Here is a 24,949-nt window from a genome sequence, read left to right as displayed (position 1 = left end):
AGACTGCTTTACTTGCATTCCTCTATGGCAGGTTTTTTTAACGTTGGCACTAGTGATATTTTGAGCCAAATGATTCATTCTTGTTGGGGAGTTGGGGGAGGTCTGTGCAGCATTCCTGGCCTCTACCCACTAAATCTCAGTAGTATGTTCCCAGTTTTGACAACCAAAAATATCTGTAGGCATTTCCAAGTATCCTCTGGTGAGAAATTATCCTTAGCTGAGAATCACTGCTTATGGTAAAAATACTCAACTAAGATGCTTTTGATTTTGATTGTGTGTTGAATATAGGACTAACGGACTTGACAGCATTAAACACAAACCAATTATCAGGTTTGAACCTGAACTTTGTATTAACCAGAAGGCACTGCTCCAGCAAGATTCAAACCACCACAGTTGCCTAGGGCAACTACATCTACAAACAAAGTGGTTTTTGGGCAGAGATGGCGAGAAGACAAACACATGACAATTTTAACAAAAAGCAAAAGCAAAAAAGACAAACGGATTATTTATTTATATAAATATTCTCTTTGTTTTGTTTTTGAATAAGTAAGACATTCATTATTCAAGATTTTAAAAATCCTAACGAAGCTCTACTGTGGAAATTTTCATCACTCTCTCATCCTCTATCTGCTCAAGTCCCATCCTGTCTCCAGTTTACTATTTATATTGGTGTATCTCTCTAGATATTTTATTTTATTTTTATTTTTTTATTTTTTTGTCTTTTTGCTATTTCTTGGGCCACTCCCACGGCATATGGAGGTTCCCAGGCTAGGGGTCTAATCGGAGCTGTAGCCACCAGCCTACACCAAAGCCACAGCAACGGGGGATCCGAGCCGTGTCTGCAACCTACACCACAGCTCACGGCAACGCCGGATCGTTAACCCACTGAGCAAGGGCAGGGACCGAACCCTCAACCTCATGGTTCCTAGTCGGATTTGCTAACCACTGCGCCACGACGGGAACTCCTAGATCTTTTAAAATACCTTACTAATACATCTTTTAAACATAAATGATAGTGTGTTATATGCACTTCTCTTCACCTTGATTTTCTCTCTTAATCTCTTTTAACATCTTGGGGACCTTTCCATATTGATGCAAAAGTCTTCCTTATTCTTTTAAACAATATTTCAATGAATGAATGCATTATAATATTATATATATATATATATAGAGAGAGAGAGATTGAGAGAGAGAGTAGGTAATATACATTGCTGTGCTGAATTATAATATTTTTAACCAGGATTTTATTGGTGGACTCTCAAGTGGTTTCTAGTCTTTTGCTATTATAAATCATGTTACAATAATCAACTTTGGACACATCATTTTGTATATGTGTGAGTCTGTATGTAGGACAGATTCCTAGAAATGATTTGATTTTGAAAATTATTTATTTTGATTTTGATAGATATTTCCAAATTTTCATCTTAGGGTTTATTTATTTATTTATTTATTACAGCCTCAACAATATACTGAACAATTGGTTTAGTTCCAATTTGATAGGTGACAAACAGTATCTCATTGTAATTTATATTGGCATTACTTTGATAATGAGCATATGTTTAAAAAATCTTCGGATTTTGGGGGGTGAACAGTTCATATACTTTATTTTTCTACTGGCGTAATACATTTTCTTTTCTGCTTTCAGTTCTTTACATATTAAGGAGGGAAGTTAGTTCATTGTCTCTGCTATGAATTGCAGTATTTTTTTTTTCCAGTTTGTAGTTTTCCTTTAAGCTTTTTGCTTTAGTTTAAAAATTAAGAATGATACTATACATATGAAAGAGTAAGGATATATATGCCCAGTTAAAGGAAAAAAATTAAAATAAACACCAATGTACACACCTCACAGTTTAAAAAAATAGAACATGAGCTGTGCCTTAGAAGTTGCCAATCTCATTTCCCTTCCCTTCCTACCAACAGTAACCACTCTGCTAAGTCTCCTGTTGTTCATTACTTATGTTTCTATTATTTGATCACCCATGTATAGATCCCTAAACAATATATTTTAAACACTTTGCCTGGTTTTGAATATGTACAAGTAGAATTATATTGTGTGCATTCTTTTGCTCAATATTATTTTTTGACATCAATATCGATAGGGTGAAAATAGTTCATTCATTTTCATTGCTATATGCTTTTTCATTACATGAATATAAAGCATGACAATATACTTATGATAAACATCTGGGACATTTCCTGTTTGCAGCAAAATGATGGTACTGTAAACTTTTATGTACTTGGACCTGATGTTCATGAGTGTATCTAACTTCTGAGTGGATTTGTTAGGTTGTCGAATATGCATTATCTTCAAATGTTTCAAGTAAGGCCCAGTCCTTTTCCAAAGTGACAGTAATGGTTTACTTACTTCAAGAGTGGTTGGGAGTTCCCAATTCTGGTGTGTGATAGGATCTCATTGGGGTTTTACTTTTGAAATAGAGCATTTCTTTACGCATTTATGGGGCCATTTGTATCTCTCCTTCTGTGAAATTCCTGTTGATGTTTTTTGCCCATTGGCCATTTTTCTATTGAATTTTTTTTTTTAATTTGTTACTGTTGGGAGTTGCTGCCGTGGCTCAGTGGTTAATGAACCTGACTAGCATCCAGGAGGATGAGGGTTTGAGCTGTGGCCTTGCTCAGTGGGTTAAGGATCCAGTGTTGCCATAAGCTGTGGTGTAGGTCGCAGACGTGGCTTGGGTCCAGTGTTGCTGTGACTGTGGTGTAGGTTGGCAGCTACAGCTCCTAATAGACCCCAAGTGGGACCCTCCATATGCCACGGGTGTGGCCCTAAAAAAAATTTGTTAATGTTCTTCATGTATTTTAGATACAAATCTTTTGTTAGTTAAATGTATTGCAAATATCTTCTCTTGGTTTACAGCCTATTTTTCTCACTCTCTATATAGTGTCTTCTGATGCTTAAAAAGAAATTCTTGTTTTAATTAGCTGAATTTATCAATCTTTTTCTTCGTGGCGAGTGCTTTTGTGCCTTGTTTAAGACATTGTTGCCCACCCTAAGTTATATTCTCCCAGGGAAGACTGAATGCTACAGGGGCAAGGCTATTGCCTTTACTTCTAGGCTTTTTCAAGGGATAAAGAAAGGAAACACATAGTTTTTTAAAGAAGCTAAAAGTAGTGATTTCCTACTTATGTTTCAACTTTTAAAAAAACCCACAAAGCCTTTTACTTCATTGATTTTTCTTATGCTGAAAATCTTATTACCTAACATACTTATTTGCTTTATCTTACTATATCTATCAAACTCCATCAAATTTCAAAATAGCAACATTAATATTTTTACTAAAGTGAGATTATCATTTAAGGTTGTTTGTTTTTGTTTTGTTGATTCTTCTTGTCCTTAGCATCTATTCCAACAAGTTTGTACAGCAATAAATGTGTTTTAGGATCACTTGAAATAACTGCTCTCTGTAGAGCATGATTATGCCATGAACTAGATGTACCATTAGGTATATTTGTAACCATTTGTTTTCAGATCTTAGAATTTGCTTTGCCTTTTAAAATTTTGTTTTTTAGGTATGAACAGCATTTGCGTGGTTCCAAAGTCAAATATATAAAGCAAGTTACATTCAGAGATATGAGCTTTCATCTTTGTTCCCTCCACTCTGTTCTTCCTTCTTTTATAGTAATCATGTATTTTTTAGTTTTTGATTTATTCTTTCATTGTTGGTTTTCCTATTTTGTTGTTGTTTCTCCTTGAAAAAAAAAAAAGAGCAAATTTCGGAGTTCCCATCGTGGCGCAGTGGTTAACAAATCCGACTAGAAACCATGAGGTTGCAGCTTCGATCCCTGGCCTTGCTCAGTGGGTTAAGGATCCGGCATTGCCGTGAGCTGTGGTGTAGGTCAAAGACGTGGCTCAGATCTGGTGTTGCTGTGGCTCTGGCGAAGGCCAGCAGCTATAGTTCCAATTAGACCCCTAGCCTGGGAACCGCCATATGCCACGGGTGAGGCCCTAGAAAAGGCAAAAAGGCCCCCCCCCCAAAAAGAGCAAATTTATCTATCTGTCAATATCTATTTCAGTTTCTCACACAAAAGGTGGAACATGATATGCACTGGTCTTTACTTTTTTACACCTAATAGCAGATTCTGAAGGTCTTTCCATAACAGTATATGGAGGCCTACTGCATTCCTATTTACAGCTACATCATTTATGCAAATCATTCTATGTATTTGGCTGTTTTTTTCAGTATTTTCATGACTATAAATTATCAGATGAATAGGCTTGCATTGTTGCCAATGAACATTTGTGATAATCCCATAGGATTACCAGGTCAAAGGGTAAATGAATGTGTGATTTTGATAGTGGGTGCCAAAATTTCTGTCCATACCAGAGACACCATTTTGCAGTCTCATCAATATTTTAGGAAAGTGCCTTTTCTCCCCCATTGCCTTGCCAGCACAGTATACTTTCACACTTTGGAATTTTTACCAAATTGACAAGTGAGTGCAGTTTTAATTTGCATTTCTAATTGTATTAGCAAAGTTCAGCTCATATGATTAAGACATTTTTTGCATCTATTTTCTATAAACTGTCGTTTTATATATTTTGTCCAGTGGTGTGTGTGTGTGTGTGTGTGTATATATATATATAATCCCCAGGAAACAGAGCCTTCCTAATTTTTGGAATATATTAAACAGCACCTTGAATCCTCAATGATTCAGTAAACCTTTCAAAAAATTGTGTGTGTGCAGAAAGGAAAGCACAGAACATGTATACTTAGACATTTTTCTTTAGCCATCATATTGTCTGAAACACCAGCTTTACTAGGTTAATTAAATAGCCAGTATGTTCATATCAGGCTCTTAACCTACTCCAGAGTACAGTATGAAAGAGACAGAGAACACAGAAACAATCTGGTTTTATTTGTTCATTAAGCTTGGATTTTGTGTCAGACTTTGAATCAGGTGCTAGCAATGAGATAGATAAGACAGTACTTTCATGCAAGAAATTTATCCTCTAGTCATAATTTGATCTTCTTAACTGGAATGTAATTTTTAAGACAATTTTCAATATTCTTGTCATACCATATAAATCCTGAGTAGCTTTTTAAAAATCTTACCTTCCTTCCTTCCGATACAGCCCTCTTCATTGCCCCTACATAGAGCCCGTCCATTTGTGCCATAACATAACCGGTATGTCTCCAAAATGGATCATTTTTGTAATTTTTGATGTTATCCCGGGTCCACTGATCTTGCTTCCTGGAAGACAAATTAGACTTGTACTAGAGTTCTCCATGGTTGTTATCCAAAGCTAAATTAAACCCAGGCATTTAGAGATTACATATATTCAGATACTTAAGCTAGTATAACTTGAATTCTGGATCTTGTAACATTCCAGTCATTTGGAAAGGATATCAGATATCAGAGCAAATCCTATATGAATTTTAATTTTTCCCAAGGACAATATGCCTCTTCCTTTATAGCTTCCCCCATGCTCTATCCAGAACTATCTGGAAACACAGGTGTGATATTTACCTATCTGAGATAGTGAGCCATAAGAAAGTAGAGGATAGACCTCAAATGCATCTCATATAAAAGCATAATGTGTCACTAAATCAGTAAGGATGAGTTGATTAATTTTGCTTTTGTAGACAGAAGTGGTAAAGTTAAAAAACTGGAAAAAATAAAAACTCTTCAGGACAGAGTATTTCCCGCAATCATTTTCATAGCTTACAGTTCATTCTATTCCAGTTGTTGCTAATAACTGCTGCAATGTCTCTGTCCTAGGAAAAGTTCTTTTTTTTTTTTTTTGAATAGTCCTTTATTCTGTCTCTTCTCTTTTAGTTGTTTGCACTTTATGCAGAATGATCTGATATAACTTTGCATACTAAAAACTATTTCTGACTTGCTCAAGCTATCTCTAGATCAATTTTTGCTTTTTAGGGCCACACCTGTGGCATACAGAGGTTTCCAGGCTAGGGGTCTAATCAGAGCTATAGCTACCAGCCTACACCACAGTCACAGCAATGCCAGATCCTTAACTCACTGAGTGAGGCCAGGGATAGAACCCACAGCCTCATGGTTCCTAGTCAGATTTGTTTCTGCTGCCCCATAATGGGAACTCTGTCTAGATCAATTTTAAATACAATGTCACTGTTTCATGGAATCTAGCCTGTGGACCATCCGATGAAGGGTGGGTGTTCAGAGTAAAATTTAGAGGGTCAAACCAAGTGCACTTCTATCCCCAAATTAATCTCTGTCATCAAATATGAAACAAATCTTTTGAATATTGAGAATTATTAGTCTTCAGAATACTTTAATAAAATGAAAATATTCTCAGAATAACTTTAGGGAGTTCCCATTGTGGCTCAGTGATTAACACATCCGACTAGGAACCATGAAGTTGCGGGTTCGATCCCTGGACTTGCTCAGTGGGTTAAGGATCTGGCGTTGCTGTGAGCTGTGGTGTACGTTGTAGGCACAGCTTGGATGCCACATTGCTGTGGCTCTGGCATAGACCAGCAGCTGTGGCTCTGATTCGACCCCTAGCCTGGGAACCTCCATACGCCACAGGAGCAGCCCAAGAAATGGCAAAAAGACAAAAAAAAAAAAAAAAAAGAATAATTTTAGAACAAAAAGACAATCCACAGAATGAGAGAAAATATTTGCAAATGAAACAACTGACAAGGAATTAATCTCCAATTAATTCCAATTAATCTCCAATTAAAACATGCAAACAACTCACACGGCTCAATATATTAAAAAAAAAAAAACACAATAGAAAAATGGGCAGATCTAAATAGATATTTTTTCCAAAGAAGAAATACAGATGGCCAAAAAAAAGAAAAAAAGAAAAGATGCTCGACATTGCTCATTATTATAGAAATGAAAATCAAAACTACTATGAGGTACCACCTTACACTAGCCATAATTGTCATCATTAAAAAATCTACAAACAATAAATGCTGGAGAGGGTGTGGAGAAAAAGGAACCATCTTACATTATTGGTGGAAACATAAATTGGTGCAGTCACTATGGAAAACAGTATGGAAGTTTCCTCAAAAACTAAAAACAGAACTACCATATAATCCAGCAATCCCATTCATGGACATCTATCCAGAGAAAACCATAATTCAAAAAGATACATGCATCCCAATGTTCACTACGGCACTATTCACAATAGCTAACACATGGAAACAACCTAAATGTCCATCAGCAGAGGAATGGATAAGGATGTGATACATATATAAAATGGAAAACTACTCAGCCATAAAAAAGAATCAACTAATGCATCAACATGGATAGACCTAGAGATTATCATACTAAATGAAGTTAAACAGTGAAAGAAAGACAAACATCATATGATATCACTTATATGTGGAATCTGAAAAAAAGGATACAAATGAGCTTATTTGCAGAACAAATAGACTCATAGATTTTGAAAACAAATTTATGGTTACCAAACAGGACAGGTCAGGGGAGGGACAGATTAGGGGTTTGGGACTGGCATATCCACACTGCGGTATATAGAATGAATGGCCAACAGGTACCTGCTCTAAAGCACAGGGAACTCTACCCAATGTTTTGTGATCATTTATGTGGGAAAAGAAGGTGAAAAAGACTGAATGTGTGTACAGGTATAACTGAATCACTTTGTCGTACAGGAGAAATTATCACAATGTTATAAATCAACTATACTTCAATAACACTTTAAAAAGCCACACACATAATTAAAAAAAATAACTTTATATATGAGTTAACACCTCAGCTAGGATGAGTTACCAGGCCCATGAAAAGGAAGCACTTTACAGGGGGAAGAGGAGGGATTTCTGCAAGGAAAGGCACCTCCCCACTCCCCTACCCTCACTCCAAGGGGAAGTGATTCAGGGGTTTGACTCTGCCTGCCTTGCACTGATGGGGCTTTCTTCTAGCTATGTAAGCAGCTGATAACCTAACCCCTGAAAGAGGCCAAATTAGAAGGCATTGGAGTTCCTGTCGTGGCTCAGTGGTAATGAGCCCCACAAGTATCCATGAGGACATAGGTTCAATCCCTGGACTCCCTCAGTGGGTTAAGGATCTGGCATTGCCATGAGCCGTGGTGTAGGTAGCAGACATGGCTCAGAACCTATGTTCCTATGTTGCTGTGGCTGTGGTGTAGGCCGGCAGCTGTAGCTCTGATCCAGCCCCTAGCCTGGGAACCTCCATATGCCACAGGTGCAGCCCTGGGGGGAAAAAAAAAGGCATTTGTCTCCAACGAGTTTTCATCCATCACTAAAAGGTGCTATACCTAATACAAAAACCACTCCAGAGTCCTGCCTAAGAGATGGAAAAGAAATTGGTGAAGGAGAAATCACTATCTGAAATAACTGATCCAAATCCTGAAGCCTTAATAACAACAAGAAGAGGAAAGCGATTATACATACCTCAAAAAGTCCTGCACTTTATCCAGCACAGAAGATTTCTTAATCAGCTGTGGGTAGAGGTTTGTGAAATGGTCATATATGTGTCTGAAACGATAGATGAAAATTATTACATTTCTATTTTTCTTGGAAAACATCATGGAAACATCATGGTAAATTGTCCAATATTTTAGCTAATTGGGAGGTCCCCTATTGCAAACATTCTCTATCTTTTTTAAATAAATTAAATGCATAATTTAAAGTTGGAAAATATTTCCAATGCATATAAAAGCTTACAATATAACAAACACCCACGTATATCCACTACTCAACTGTATTAAATCATTATATTTTGCCATATTTGCTTCACATTGTTTTTTTAAAAAAGATATAAAACATAAGCTAGAGTTGAACTGCTGACATAATTCCCCTCTCTTCTCCCCAGAGGTAACTGCAGTCTTAAGTCAGTGATTGATTACTCTCATGCACATTTTTATATCACCATATATACATATTTGACCATTAATAATGTATAACATTACTTATGTTTTTGGAACAAAATATAAGATGATACTATCTGTCACTCTAACTTGTTCTTTTCTCTCAATGCGACATTTTACTTTTTTTGTTTTCTTTTTAGGGCTCCATCTGCAGCATATGGAAGTTCCCAGGCTAGGGGTCCAATGAGAACTGTAGCTGCCAGCCTATGCCAGAGCCACAGCAATGCTGGATCTGAGTTGCGTCTTCCACCTACATCACAGCTCGTGGCAATGCTGGATCCTTAACCCACCTAGCGAGGCCAGGAATCAAATCCGCTTCCTCATAGTTGCTAGTCGGGTTCGCTAACTGCAGAGCCATGATGGGAACTCCTCCAAGTGACTTTTTTTTGTCTTTTTGCCTTTTCTAGGGCCACACCCACAGCATATGGAGGTTCCCAGGCTAGGGGCCTAATTGGAGCTGTAGTCACTGGCCTACACCACGGCCATAGTAACATGGGATCCCAGCCGCGTCTGCGACCTACATCACAGCTCAGGGCAATGGTGGATCCTTAACCCACTGAGCAAGGCCAGGGATCAAACCCGCAACCTCATGGTTCCTAGTCTGATTCGGATTCGTTAGCCACTGCGCACCACACAAGAACTCCTCAAAGTGACATTTTAAAAGAATGATCTGGGAGATGGGATTAAGATGGCAGAATAGAAGGACTGGAGCTCAACTTCTCTCCTAAAAACAACAAAATTCACAACTAAACGCTGAACAATCTTCAACCAAATGGACCAGAAACCTTAAAAAAGATATCCTACTCCAGAAGACAAAGAGGAGACCACATCAAGAGGGAGGGGGGGGCGATTTCGCAATATAAACAACCCCATACCTCCCGGGTGGGAAGCCCCACAGACTGGAAACTAACTGCTTCACAGAGACTCACCTTCAGGAGTGAGAGTTCTGAGCCCCATATCAAACTCCCACGCGTGGGGATCTGGCACTGGGAGAAAGGGCCCCTGGAGCATCTGGCCTTGAAGGCCAGTGGGGCTTGTGCACAGGAGCTCCACTGGACCGGGGGAAACGGAGACCCCATTCTTAAAAGGCGCACACAGACTTTCACGTGCACTGGGTCCCAGGGCAAAGCAAAGTCTCCATAGGAATCTGGGTCAAACCTGACTGCAGCTCTTGGAGGACCTCCTGGGAAAACAGGGGTGAATGTGGCTTGTTGTGAGGAAAGGACATTGAAAGCAAAGTTCTCAGGAATATCCAGCAGCCCTGCCTTTCTCTGAAGGTGGCCATTTTGGGAAAATCTGACCCCACCCGTCAGTCAGCTGAGAAGCCTCAGGGCAAACAACAATCCTAGTGGGATCACAGCCCCACCCATCAGTAAACAGGCTGCCTAAAGACCCCCCAGGCACACAGCCGCCTCTAATCCCATCCAGAGACAAAGCCCCACCCACCAGAGATTAGAATCAGCCTCACCTACCAGTGTGCAGGCATCAGCCCCTCCCATCAGGAAGCCTACAGCAAGCCCCATACTGACTTCAGCCACAAGGGGGGCAGACACCAGAAGTAAGAGAGGCTACAACTCTGTTGTCTGTAAAAAGGTCACCACACCAAAAACCCATAAAATGAAAAGACAGGAGCTCCCATCGTGGCGCAGTGGTTAACGAATCCGACTAGGAACCATGAGGTTGCGGGTTTGATCCCTGGCCTTGCTCAGGGGGTTAAGGATCTGGCGTTGCTGGTCAGCTGTGGTGTAGTTTGCAGACGCAGCTAGGATCCTGTGCTGCTGTGGCTGTGGTGTAGGCCGGTGGCTGTGGTGTAGGCCGGTGGCTACAGCTCCGATTCAACCCCTAGCCTGGGAACCTCCATATGCTGTGGGAAGCAGCCCTAGAAAAGGCGAAAAGACAAACAAAAAACAAAAACCAACAAAGAAAAAAACAGAAAGAAAAAGAAAAGACAGAGAACTATAACTCAGATGAGGGAGAAAGGAAAAACCCCAGAAAATCAGCTAAGCGATGAGGAGATTCTCAGCTTCCAGGAAAAAGACTAGACTGTTGATGCTGAGGATGATGCAAAACATTGGAAATAAACTGGAGGCAAAGATAGATAACTTATAGGAAACACTGAGCAAAGAGATACAAGATATAAAACTTAAACAAGAAGAGATGCAAAATACAATAACTGAAATTAAAAGAATTGTCTATGTTATCACCTGCAGCTTAAGTTTATTCTTTTCATGTGTTGATGGTATTCCACGCTATGACTATATAAAAATTCATTTATGCAGCTCCATGATGGACATTTAACTGGGTTTCAATTTTTCACTATTACAACGCAATTTCAAACATTTCTGTAAATGTCCCTTTTTATATATTTGCATGTTCTTCTAGGATATAATATATAAAAGTAGAATTGCTCAGGTAAATATTCTATAAATCTAGAGTTGCTAGATATTGCCCAATTGTTCTCCACAGTGATTATTCCAATGTACACAGTGCCCCCTGCTACATTTTAGATTTTTTTCCTTGCTCCATAGCCTCACCACCATTTGACACAGTCAGTCTTTCAAATTTCCAACAATGTGATGTATTTGGCATGATTTCCCATTCCCCTCAGGATTACTGGCTATTTGAGATTCTTTATTTTAAAACTTACTTGAAAAATTAAACATCCCTCAAATGCTACACAGTAAACATTTCTGGTGAGCTAAAATTGACATATAACACTGTGTAATGATTTGATATATTTATATATTACAATATAATTACCACCACAGCATTAGCAAACACCTCTGTCACATCGCATAATTATAACTTTTTTTATGATAAAAACAATTAAGATCTATCTCTTAGCACCTTTGAGGTTTATAACACAGTAATTTTGACGGTAAGCACTATGTTGTGCATTATATATCCAGGACTTATTTATCTACTAGTTGCAAGTTTGTACCCTTGAACAACATCTTCTCAATTAAACATTTTGAAAATAATCCGTTTACATCTATTGTGATTTTAATATACTTGGACTTATTTCTACAATCTTTTCTGTTTTCCATGTACCATCCCTTTCTTTGTCTCTCCTTTTTTTCCTCGTTTAGATAACATTTTCATTTTCCTTCTTTTCACTTCTGCTAACTTAGAAGCAATAAAATGTACAACCGACTCTTCGGCAACACGTGTTTGTACTACAAGGGTCCACTTAAACATGGATTTTTTTCAATAAATATGTACTTTTTGGATGTGGAAGGCTGACTATGCATCTACATGAGGGTTATTGACTATGCAGGGTTGGGGGTGAGGTGGGGGTCAGTGCCTCTTTAAAAATTAAAAAATTATTTCTATTTAAATATTTTTTATTGTCTAACTTTTGTGATCAAATTTTATTAACTTTTTTTAAAATTATTTTTTTAGAGCTGTACCCTAAAGAAGTTCCCAGGCTAGGGGTTGAATTGGAGCTGCAGCTGCTGGCCTACACCACAGCCTCAGCAACATTCGATCCAAGCCACATCTGCGACCCACACCACAGCTGTAGCAATGCTGGATCCCACTGATCCACTGAAGGAGGCCAGGGATCAAACCCACATCCTCATGGATACTAGTTGGATTCCTAACCTGCTGAGCCACAATGGGAACTCCAACTATTTTGTTTCTTGTGTTAACTATTGTTCCTTATATCTCCAATATTCCCCTCTGCTATTCTTGTTAATGCAGGTCTATAATAGTTTAACAGAAACCTGTGCTTGGTAAAAAAATTTTAATTTAAATATCTGAAAATATCCTTATTTTAAACTTGCTGTTGAATAAGCTAAATGGTCATAACATTCTAGTTATTTTTCCTTGGTACTTTAAAAATATTATCTTTGTATCTTCTGACTCTGTTGTTGCTAATGAGAGGTTATGTTGTCAGTCTAGCTGAGATTCTTTTGTAATCAATGTTTTTCTTTAAATATTATTTAAAAATTATTCCCTCTATCCTCAATTTTCTGTAGTCTCGCTGACTATGTTGTCATTTTAATAGGCTGTGTCTTCAAACTGACTCACAACTTTTTCAATTTTTATCAATTCTCGACTATTACCCTGTCAGCCATTGCTTATCTGCAATTCCCTCCAGTTTCTTTTTCTGGGACTCAAACTCAGACACATGTTGGGGTTTCGCAATCAAGTCACTCTATCTAATAACAGCTCTCTCATTATTTTTACCCCTCTCTTTCGGCAGTGTATAATGTAAATCCCTCCATACTAATGTCTGATTCAGAAATTACTTCTCTGACTCTGTCTAGTCAAGGATTTGCCCACTTGTTGATATTTTTAAAAACTAATTCCATAATTTTCTTTTATGATATTTTGAATAGACTCTTTTAAAATTGCTACCTGTCTTCTTATTTCTTCCTTTTTTTTTTGCTCAATAAATCCCTCAAGTTTTCCTTCATTTATAACTTAGAGTACCTTAGGCATATTTAAATCATTCTAGTTAAACCATTCTGTAAAATGAATCTTGAGTGTATTCACGATTTTATTGTCGATTTTGCTGACCGCTTTTCTTAACATTCAATTTCTTTGTGCTTTTTTGGACTTTGGTACACAGGTACTTTTAGTTATGTGTTTGTTTATATTCTTATATCTGCCCCCATTCCCCCTTCTGAAACCTCTGAAACTTCCCTCTTTCTCTCCTCTCATTTTCCCCTAAGTACCCCCATCTGACTCCCTGAGAACCAGGTCTCATAGTGGCTTTTTGGGGACTTCTTTTCTATAGAATATTGCACATATATCTTGAACCAGCACATGGCTGATTTGGTTCTTGGTTGCCCCACTCCTGCCTCCCCTCAAGCTCATGGTTTCTTATAAATCTCTACACCAGAGTGCACATCAACAGAAGTTATTCTGTGGCCTCCAATTTTACAGTCAAGAGCAGCAAGGTTATTCCACTTCCCAGCCTTAATCCAGCACATGCAGAGCCCCCAGGCCTTCACCCACCAGCAGGGGTGGCTGTCTCTGCCTGCTTCAGGCCAAGGGCCCAGCAGACCCACATCCCATTTTTTTATGGGCCATTTCTGGTTCAAGAGATGCTTAATCTCATTTGGGGGCCCAGCTATATTACCATGCTGCTCCGCTTCTATATATTTAATCAGCCATTTGTTCTAAGTTTGGAGCACACTGGGTTAAAAGGTGTACCCCTTACACCCTCTGGTCTGAAACTTTACCTAAAGTCTTAGTTCTGCTTTTTATTTGATGCTTTTTTATTGACCTAGGAGGTCAGCACTGTAAGCAGGAGATGACTCGCCTTCCAAGAAAGGGAATTTAGCCCCTAGTAGAGTGGAACTTTAGCTCTCCTTTATCTAATTGTTTCCAGAACTGAAACTGATAAAGTGAGAATAGAGTTTTACTGCCAGTTGGGTAAACAACATTAAAATGCTTCAAAATCTTTCTTTGTATGTTCCTTGAATTCAATAAACTTCACTCGTGCTTTTCCTTCAAATTTTTGTAAATATACACTTTTGCTTACATATCTTTTATGCTGCCACATCTACCCTTTCTATCACCTCTAAAACTGAGGGAGAGGACAGCAATAAAGCTAGACAGATAGGTGGGTGACAGGGAAGGGACCTTCTGCCCTGGCCTCATACTTCAGGTAAGTTGGAAGGCTGAAAGTCCAGGTGAGTTTGGTGACTTGATTTAGTTGCTTAGGGAAGCAAAAGCCCTATGGTTTCCCACTCCCAGGTGGCAGAGGGAAGTAAGAGACGGCCACCTGGGCTGTCTGTGCTCATGTCAAAGGGGTTCCTGTGTGATCTAGGGTGGAGTATGTGGACATTGGGAGCTGAGGAACCTGCTGGTGGCAAAGGACTTGCAGTTGGGGTGACCACCCCACTTCAGGTGGCACTGATTTTGCAGCTGGAGGCCAGGGAGACTGTGGAAGCCCCATCAGCGGTCTGGTGGGGACACCAGTGGTCTGGTGGGGACACCCCCAAGCTAAGGACTCAATGAGATCGTTTCACTTCAGTAGACGCACCAGACAAGGACATGGGACAGCCACTGACTAAACATCTCCCCTCCCTCCAAGAAGCCTCAGGAAAACCAACCCACCTTTTCTGGGAAAAGATGTTGGGAAGAGGAGCAGAACATTCTGAATTGACTCCATTTCAATGATAAAGTATTTTGTTCATATTGAAATTACTCTGGTAACATTTCCTATTATGAGGAGGAAGGGGCTTGCTCTTAAAATGATTTAAATGAAAATAAATGTCTATTTTTTGGGAAAACTCTGTGGACTATTGACCTACAGTGCTCAATCAGGTAAAGGAAAAGACATTCATACTTTTTACCTAAAGTCTCCAGCACCACACACTGCCCCACTCCATCCAGAGCTCCAGATCCCCTCAGTTTTTCTGTCCATTTCAATACAGGGCTGTGCTTCTATATTGAAAGTGATTTTTCCCTCCAGCGGCATTTGGCAATGTCTGGAGACATATTTTTATTATCACATTAGAGGGAGGGAAGGTGCAACTGGTGTCCAGTGGCTAGAGCCCCACAAAGCTAAAAGCTCAGGACTCAACAGGGTCCTTGGTTGCCGACAATCTCCGTTTGACCTCAAACAAGATTACAAGTTTACAAAAACCACTGACTTCAGGACCAACAGTAACAGGATTGGAAAGAACCGATTCAAGATTGTGGGGATGTTCTGAAGCCAGCTAGGTTAGCTGGGTGGGCGGGGGAGGGGGAAGTTGCAGCTCAGGTTCAGGATCAGTAGATAGAATGGTTCATGAATTCTGAAATTGCTGGGTTCCAAACAAGTTCCTAAGATGCTTTTCCCAGAGTCAGCTAGCTATTTAACTTCTCTGTGCCCAAGTTTTCTCATCAATAATATGGGGATAGTCATAATTCATGTCTCATAGCATTATTGCCCATTAAATAATTTAACATACATAAAATGTTTTGAACCATGTCTGGCACTTTTAAAATAATTTATAGCTGTTAGTCATCATCATCATCATTTTGTGGTTCATGTTAAGTTCCAAATAATTAAGAGTTGATGGGTCATTTTATATTTTTTAGGGTAGGACAGTGTCATGCTTTGCTTTGCCCACAGCCTTGACCTGGAGCCATATTCTTTCTAATGTCAGAAGGAGCAAGTAGGGAGTATGGAGGTGATTCTTTTTTTTTTTTTTTTTTTTTGCCTTTTCTAGGGCTGCTCCCGTGGCATATGGAGGTTCCCAGGCTAGGGGTCTAATCAGAGCTGTAGCCACCGGCCTACGCCACAGCCACAGCAACGCAGGATCTGAGCCGTGTCTGCAACCTACACCACAGCTCACGGCAACGCTGGATGCCTAACCCACTGAGCAAGGCCAGGGATCAAACCCACAACCCCATGGTTCCTAGTCGGATTCGTTAACCACTGAGCCACAACCGGAACTCCTGGAGGAGATTCTTGAAGTATCTCTAGGTGATAAGACAAATACCAAAAAGTTTCCACCTTTGACTACTCTCTCTACCTGTGCTGTAATTGTGCCAGAACCTTTTTTTTCTTTCCTCCTTTTTTTTTTTTTTTGGCCATATTCACAGCACACAGAAGTTCCTGGGCCAGGGATCAAATCTTTGCCACAGCAGTGACCCAAGCCGCAGCAATGACAACACTGGATATTTTAACCACTAGGCCACCAGGGAACTCCCAGAAACTCCCTATCACAGTTTTAGCAAATGTTGTGCCAACACACTAACTTAAAAAGAGTGAAGAATGCCCTTGGGAACTCACCCTTCCCCCCCACCTTTCTCTCTATCCCCAGAACCTGACACAAGGTAGGATAAGTGTTTGTTGCATAGAGTTGACCCACCTATACCGGGTAATTCCAGAGGAAGTCATTTCAGCAGCTGCCTCAGCAATGCAAGAGATCAGCCACTGTATCAAAAACTAGAGCAGACCAGGTCCCCACATGCTCATCACCTATCACCAGAAGGGTTTCATGACTCATTTTATTAAAAATCAATCTGCAACTATTTATCAGCTTTTACATCATTAGTGAGACATCAGCGACTCTTAATTTGCAACTCTTAAAGAGCCACCCGAGAGAGTCAAAAAATGAAGGAAGGAATTCCGTTTGGCCGAGGCTGCTAGACACTGCATTACATGTACCTCACACTTCTGATTCATCTCTAATAGAATTGGAACAACAGAGTTCCATTAAACTTAATAAGCTTGTAATTAAGCAACTGCTGGGGGCAGAAGCACTATGCCAGGTATCTGGGGTCTAAAAAAGATGAAAAAGATGGTGACCCTGTCCTCAAAGCACTGACAGCTAGTGGAGGGGAGAGATGGGGCTTCGATCCCATGGATATGGAAACCGGACATGGTTCATCAAGAGGGCATCTGAGATGCGTCTTGGAGGTTGCGCAATATTTCAAAAGGTGGAGATGGGAGAGGCAGCAATCTGGCTCTCAGGAATAACAGCTCTTAAGAGTTGGAAGAAAGCAGGGTGGTGGGAGGCTGTCCTCGCCTCACAGCGCGGATAAGGAGCCCTTTTGGACTGCACGTTTGTTTGCGTGATGACGTCAACGTGACGCCGTGAGGGTCTCCTCTGGGGGTGGGGTTGGGGATGAGGGTAGTGGGGGAGGAAGGAGAAAAAAGAAAGAGCCTAAGAAGAAGAAGCCCGTAAGAAAAGCCCCAGAGGATATCGAGTGCCCGCTCCAAGCTGTGGTCTTGCTGGATCTGCTGCCGAGAGGATGAAGTAACTACAAGCACCTGGTGGGTGGCCGTGTGACTTTTCAGGATAAAGTACAAAGGGCTGGGCTCAGGAGAGCGTTGTCACAGTCTTGTGAAAGTTCAGAGAAGCAACAAAGTACTTAATGCTTCAAAAGCAATGATGGAGGATTTGAGGATATGTCTTTGTGTGTTTTCCTTTGGTCTCTCAAATACTTTGTAGCTTGGAAAGAGCAAATTATACCTTCTGAAGTTGGCAAACCAACGTCCTGATCTGGCTGCGTCAGTCGTTCAGACCACAATGTCCGTTCTCTCTCACATCTCCTCTCGCCAAAGTGCGAGAGACTGTACGGAACACGGCTCCATTTTAAATGTCGTGATGTGGGAAAAGTGGCAGCCCTATACGTCCCACTGCCCTTGGCAGCTGCTGGAACAGCTTTGCAAGATGAGAGGAAAACAAAGCAGCTCTTTCTGTTGGTTTGTGGCACACACTGACCTTCTCTGCCCTGACTCCAAGGCTGTGTCTAGGTACCGTGCAACTGTAGTTTGCAAAGCACCCCCCGGAGTAACAGTCCCCAGCAGTACATGTTTTAAATGGATAAAATGATGTTTGTCTAGGAAAATGCTATTGCTTCTCATATAATTGCCTAGGTGTAGCCGGAAACACACACAACACTCTAGCTGGGACGTGTATTCCTTCCTCCACCACTGGTTTGTGGCTTCCAGAGGGTTGACATTTTAAGCTCTTCTGCTGCGCTTCCGAGAATGCAGGCCACTTTTGCTCACAGATAGCCCACGGCCCCTCTGCTCAGCCGAGGCAGTGTGCGTGGTGCTTACTGCTGCAGTCTTTCCTTGGTGGCGCCATGGGTCTGAGAGTCTCAATCCCATGAATCCTTCCAGTGTCTCCCTGCTTTGTCTCCTACTGGGAACCTCGCTTCTCTAATGCATTTGGCCTTTCTCCCTCCTCTCAATTAAACTTGGGCAACAGAATGTGTACTAAGCCTTCATCTCCTGGACCACATCAGAAGAGGAGGAAGGAAACTGATAACCACCTCCTTCTCTTCCCTCTTCCGCCACCCATTGCCACTGTCTGTTTTAAGCATCCTGGGTCCCACTCCACTATTCTGGGTTTTGAGACAGGCGCAGAGCAGACCCTTTAAATGCACACAGCTTCAGAAGAAACTCCCCTATATATTTGACTATTCAGCAATGCAGATAGAATGACAGTCTCTGAAAAGGAGCTTATGGGAAATGCCCTTCTAAAGAGGCTTGGTTATAATTCTTCCTTCTCTTTTCTGTTCTTTTTTGGTTCGTTCCTGAGCCAGGGATTGAACCCATACCACAGCAATGACCCAAACTGCTGCAGTGACAATGCCAGGTCCTTAACCCACTGTGTCACCAGTGAACTCCTCCTCTTTTCTGTTCTTTTACACCCTTCCTTTCCTCTTTCCTTTTAGTCCTCTCCTCCTCTTCTCCTTGTCTTTTTCTTCTCTTTCAGACATACAAACACTGACCTCTCTCTTCCATCCACCCCCTCCCACTCTTGATCAGCCATCTTCCTGCTCCCCAATATCTTCTGTTCAGTGAGATTCATCAGAGTCCCCACAGAGCAGAGGTCCTCAGACTCCGTACGTATATGGGAAGCCCATCCTTGAGCAGGTGGGGGGAATTTCCACACTCGTGAATACTAGGCAGATACAAACTGTTTCAAATTTAAGAAAGCCCCGCTTGAATGAAATTGAAGAGGTCATAAAATCACTCCCTACAAATAAAAGTCCAGGACCAGATGGCTTCACAGGTGAATTTTATCAAACATATAAAGAGGAATTGGTGCCTTAAACAACATGGTTAACCAATTTAACCTAATTGACATTTATAGGTCACTATATCCACCAAGAGCACAATATACATTCCTTTTGAGTTCACATGGAATATTCAACAAGATGGACTAAACTTTTAGCTATAAAGCAAACTTAAATAAATTTGGAAGTATTTAAATCATGTAGTGTACGTTCTCTTGACCACAACTAAATAAAACTGGAAATCAGTAACAGACTGGTGTCCAAGTATTTAGAAATTAAACAACATAATTATAAATAATCCAAGGGTCAAAGAATAAAGCCCAAGAAAAATTAGAAAATATTTAAAGTAAACAAAAATGATAGTACATCATATCAAAATTGTGGAATGCAGCTAAAACAGTCCTTAGAGAGAAATGTCAATAGTATTAAATGCTTATATTAGAAAAGGAAAAGGGTCTATATCAATGATCTAAAATTCCACTACAAGAACCTAGAAAGAGAAGAGCTAAACCCAAAGCCAACAGAAGAAAATAAATAACAAATAAAAGTATATAAATAAGTAAAATAGAAAATAGAAAAACAATACGGAAAACCAATAAAACTAAAAACCTTTTCTTAGGAATACAAAAATACGATACCTTTTAAAATTGCACCTCACAAAATCAAATACCTCGGAATACACCTGACCAAGGAGGTAAAGGACCTATATGCTGAGAACTATAAAACTTTAATCAAAGAAATCAAAGAAGATGTAAAGAAATGGAAAGATATTCCATGTTCCTGGATTGGGAAAATCAATATTGTAAAAATGGCCATGCTACCCAAAGCAATCTACAGATTCAGTGCAATCCCTATCAAATTACCCATGACATTTTTCACAGAACTAGAACAAACAATCCAAACACTTATATGGAACCACAAAAGACCCAGAATCGCCAAAGCAATCCTGAGAAACAAAAACCAAGCAGGAGGCATAACTCTCCCAGACTTCAAGAAATACTACAAAGCCACAGTCATCAAGACAGTGTGGTACTGGTATCAAAACAGACAGACAGACCAATGGAACAGAATAGAGAATCCGGAAATAAACCCTGACACCTATGATCAATTAATCTTTGACAAGGGAGGCAAGAACATAAAATGGGAAAAAGAAAGTCTATTCAGCAAGCATTGCTGGGAAACCTGGACAGCTGCATGCCAAGCAATGAAACTAGAACACACCCTCACACCATGCACAAAAATAAACTCAAAATGGCTGAAAGACTTAAACATAGGACAGGACACCATCAAACTCCTAGAAGAAAACATAGGCAAAACACTCTCTGACATCAACATCATGAATATTTTCTCAGGTCAGTCTCCCAAAGCAATAGAAATTAGAGCAAAAATAAACCCATGGGACCTCATCAAACTGAAAAGCTTTTGCACAGCAAAGGAAACCCAAAAGAAAACAAAAAGACAACTTACAGAATGGGAGAAAATAGTTTCAAATGATGCAACCGACAAGGGCTTAATCTCTAGAATATATAAACAACTTATACAACCCAACAGCAAAAAAACCAATCAATCAATGGAAAAATGGGCAAAAGACCTGAATAGACATTTCTCCAAAGAAGATATACAGATGGCCAACAAACACATGAAAAAATGCTCAACATTGCTGATTATAAGAGCAATGCAAATCAAAACTACCATGAGATACCACCTCACACCAGTCAGAATGGCCATCATTAATAAATCCACAAATAACAAGTGCTGGAGGGGCTGTGGAGAAAAGGGAACTCTCCTGCACTGGTGGGAATGTAAACTGGCACAGCCACTATGGAGAACAGTTTGGAGATACCTTAGAAATCTATACATAGAACTTCCATATGACCCTGCAATCCCACTCTTGGGCATCTATCCGGACAAAGCTCTACTTAAAAGAGACACATGCACCCGCATGTTCATTGCAGCACTATTCACAATAGCCAGGACGTGGAAACAACCCAAATGTCCATCGACAGAGGATTGGATTCGGAAGAGGTGGTATATATACACAATGGAATACTACTCAGCCATAAAAAAGGATGACATAATGCCATTTGTAGCAACATGGATGGAACTAGAAAATCTCATGCTGAGTGAAATGAGCCAGAAAGACAAATACCATATGATATCACTTATAACTGGAATCTAATATCCAGCACAAATGAACATCTCCTCAGAAAAGAAAAACATGGACTTGGAGAAGAGACTTGTGGTTGCCTGATGGGAGGGGGAGGGAGTGGGAGGGATCGGGAGCTTGGGCTTATCAGACACAACCTAGAATAGATTTACAAGGAGATCCTGCTGAATAGCATTGAGAACTATGTCTAGATACTCATGTTGCAACAGAAGAAAGAGTGGGGGAAAAACTGTAATTGCAACGTATACATGTAAGGATAACCTGACCCCCTTGCTGTACAGTGGGAAAATAAAAAAAAAAAAAAAAGAACTCTAAGAAAGCCCCGCTTGGAAGTTCCCATTGTTCCCATTGTGGCTCAGCTGTAACGAGCCTGACTAGCTAGTATCCTTGAGGATTCGGGTTCGATCCCTGGCCTCGTTCAGTGGGTTAAGGATCGGCGTAGCTGTGAGCTGTGGTGTTGGTCACAGACACGGCTCAGATCCCATGTCACTGTGGCTGTGATGTAGGCCAGCAGCTGCAGATCCAGTTTGACCGCTGGCCTGGGAACATCCATATGCTGCAGGTGTGGCCCTAAAGACAAAAAACAAACAAACAAACAAAAACGTAGGTTTGCCTGAGACACGAGAATATCAGAAGTGTCACCTTTGCCAGAAGTGTCCTTGGTCAAACTCCCTGAGACGCTCGCTTCTCTAATACATAGCTTCTCTTAATAACCCACATGTATCTTATGAATAACCTTATCTAATTTATTTATATTCACACAACTGCAGTGTGAATTCTTTCTCCAAACTTACAACACCATTTAAAGAATGCAGTCAGAATTTAGTGGATCCAGAAATAAAGACTTGGAGGGAAAAGGAAAAAGTTCAGATTTTTACATGTATAATACAGTTTTAAACGTTTTAAAAACCATATTCAGTTTATACAGTTTTCTACATTTCCAAATTTAGAGTCCCCCCCCCCCACATTAAGGAGACTTGTACAGTAGGGTAGCAAAAATTTGGTATAAAAATAAAAATAGGGATTTTTAGTTTAAATTAAAAAAAAAAAAAGAGCAACCAGAGCCCAGTAATTAGTCATTCAACATTTCATATAATCGCCAGTACTCAGGCAGATTCAGATTGGCACTGCGCTTACTATGACTAAGGCAGTAACAGCACAGAACTGCACTCAACAATCTAGGTCACAGAGAATAAAAGAAGAAAGCCAAGTCCTCAAGACATTTATAGCAAAGGAAGAATAACTTGCTTAAATGACTTGCAAGTTTCCTTAAAGAGCTGTTTTCTAAAAATGAGTCGTCGTGATCTAATTACTATTAACTGCATTTTTTGTTATTTTCATAAGACAAGGGAAGAAGACAAGAATCAAATGACAATAGAACTGGAAAGCACATTCATGTTAGACATTAAAATTTTAATTTAAAATCTTTGCCCATTTGAAACTATTGTTCTCAGATGGTGGAAAATAAGCATCTTACATTTTATTTTGAATTAATAATAATTATTATTATTTTGCTTTTTAGGGCTGCACCTGTGGCATATGAAAATTCCCAGGCTAGGGATCAAATCGGAGCTGCAGGTGCTGGCCTACACCACAGCCACAGCAACGCCAGATCCTTAACCCACTGAATGACATGAGGGATCAAACCTGCATCCTCATGGATACTAGGCAAATTTGTAACCCGCTGAGCCACGATGGGAGCTCCCTGAATTAATTTTTAATTCATCTTTTCTGTTTTGTGGTCCTCTAGGAGCCACTCCACCTCTATTGGCTTTCTACCCCCACAATAAATGACTAGTAAGATGGAATGGCTTAGCGGTCTTTTAAAACAGTTTCATGAGAAGGAAAGGTTTTTTTAAAGGTTTAGCGCCACAAGCGGGGGCTTTGCTCCTTCCAGGCAGGGACTGGCTCTAGGTACAAATGTAATTCTGATAATGTTTCTATCATATGAGAAGGACCACTGCGACTTTTCAGTTCTACTGTACAATGCCAGGAAGACAAAGGCTAATGTGGAACAAAGAGTGAGACAGAGGTTGCCAGTCAGTTCTCCACCATGACTGGGTACTTACGGGGCAGTGAGGTAACCCTCCAAATAGCCGGCTGCGAACATGATGATATTATTGCTTAGGGATTGAGAACCGTACCCCGCTCTGATCTCAAGGATGCCCCAGCCTGTGGTTTTCATAGAGTCATTGTAAAAACCGTAGGCATCCCCATTCCTGTCCAGAACATTTTTGACTAGCATTCTCTTCTCAGTAGGCATCCAGTACGCAGTTGCATAGTAGACCCCTGGAAAGAAAAGAAAAAAGGGTGAGTAGGGTAAGATGTCATTGAACTGATGTGTTGATGCAATTTTAAGAAACATTTTCTTGTTAAAGTATCGTCAGTTTACAATGTTGTGCCAGTTTCTACTGTACCGCAAAGTGACCCAGTCTCTCTCTCTCTCTCTCTCTCTCTCTCATGTATATATATATACATTGTTCTTTTTATATTATCTTCCATCATGGACTATCCCAAAAGAAGGGATATAGTTTCTCATGCTGTATGTAGGACCCCATTGCGTATCCATTCTGAATGTAATGTAACCAACAATTCTAGCATATTTGCTATTAAAGAGTTCCATTCTATTAGGATTGGAAAATCTACCACATTATAGTCTGTCTTTGTTACAAGTGGGGAAAAACCAGAGCCTTGATCAAGGGGGTTGAGTCCAGAGCACAAGGAGCCAGGTCCAAGGTACAGGCGTAGTTGAGTACCACAGGGGTGGGTCTCAGTGCTTCATCCTTAAAGATGGGATCCTGGGTTAAGTAGGAGCCAGGGCTCTTGCCCACCTTTTCACTCAACCAAGTACAGGGTTCATGTTCCTTGTCTGCAACCCTTTCATCCCCCTCAAGAGCTGGCCTAAAACATCCATATTTTCTTGCTTCCAATCTTATCTCTCTTGCTTAATTCTTCACATATGACATTGGATTCCTATTTTGCAGAAGACTGCAAATCACCTGGGACTTCCTCACATCCTCGATGATTTTGTAAATTGATCCTCACAAATCCTGTGCCCATCTCTCCCTGCTTGCTCATTTCAATCCCTTTACCCATGTTCTGGATCCCACCACTTTTCCTTGGGAACTTTGTAGCATTCTCTATCTTGTTCCTCCTGTACCTTAAAGCTCCTTCTCTGCAATAACTCATCCCCCTTTAAGGTACTAACATGTTCCATTCTCTCACAGCTTAAAGCAAACCAACCTCAGAAGCCCTCTTTGGCTCACTGATGAAATCCTTCTATCCTAATAGGACATGGGCTTCTGAAAGCCCTTGACCCTGTTGACCACTTATTCTTAAAGCTCTTTCCTCCCATGGGCTCTGGGACATCGCTCTGTCCTGAATCGTCACTTCCTTTGCTTGCCTTCCACCTGTTTCTCCCATGGCTCCCTCTTATCTACCCAACAGCA

The 24,949-nt window shown here is 40.3% G+C and overlaps 2 protein-coding genes across 2 annotated transcripts in view; both read right to left on the bottom strand.

The window, feature by feature from the left end:
* Positions 1-24,949, bottom strand: part of GUCY2C (guanylate cyclase 2C) — a 672,163-nt gene that overhangs the window by 466,238 nt on the left and 180,976 nt on the right. The window lies entirely within an intron of this gene.
* Positions 1-24,949, bottom strand: part of PLBD1 (phospholipase B domain containing 1) — a 71,270-nt gene that overhangs the window by 35,881 nt on the left and 10,440 nt on the right. Inside the window, 3 exon segments of the mRNA NM_001244629.1 lie at positions 5,073-5,211; positions 8,376-8,459; positions 23,570-23,789. Coding sequence (NP_001231558.1) covers positions 5,073-5,211; positions 8,376-8,459; positions 23,570-23,789 — 443 coding nt within the window.

This window comes from Sus scrofa, chromosome 5 (genome assembly GCF_054392235.1).
Source record: "Sus scrofa isolate SSC_HxYL_T2T_F1_AM1 chromosome 5, Sscrofa_HxYL_maternal_Yorkshire_Landrace_v2.0, whole genome shotgun sequence".
NCBI classification, from domain to species: Eukaryota; Metazoa; Chordata; class Mammalia; order Artiodactyla; family Suidae; genus Sus; species Sus scrofa.
This window is presented reverse-complemented; position numbering and strand designations above follow the sequence as displayed.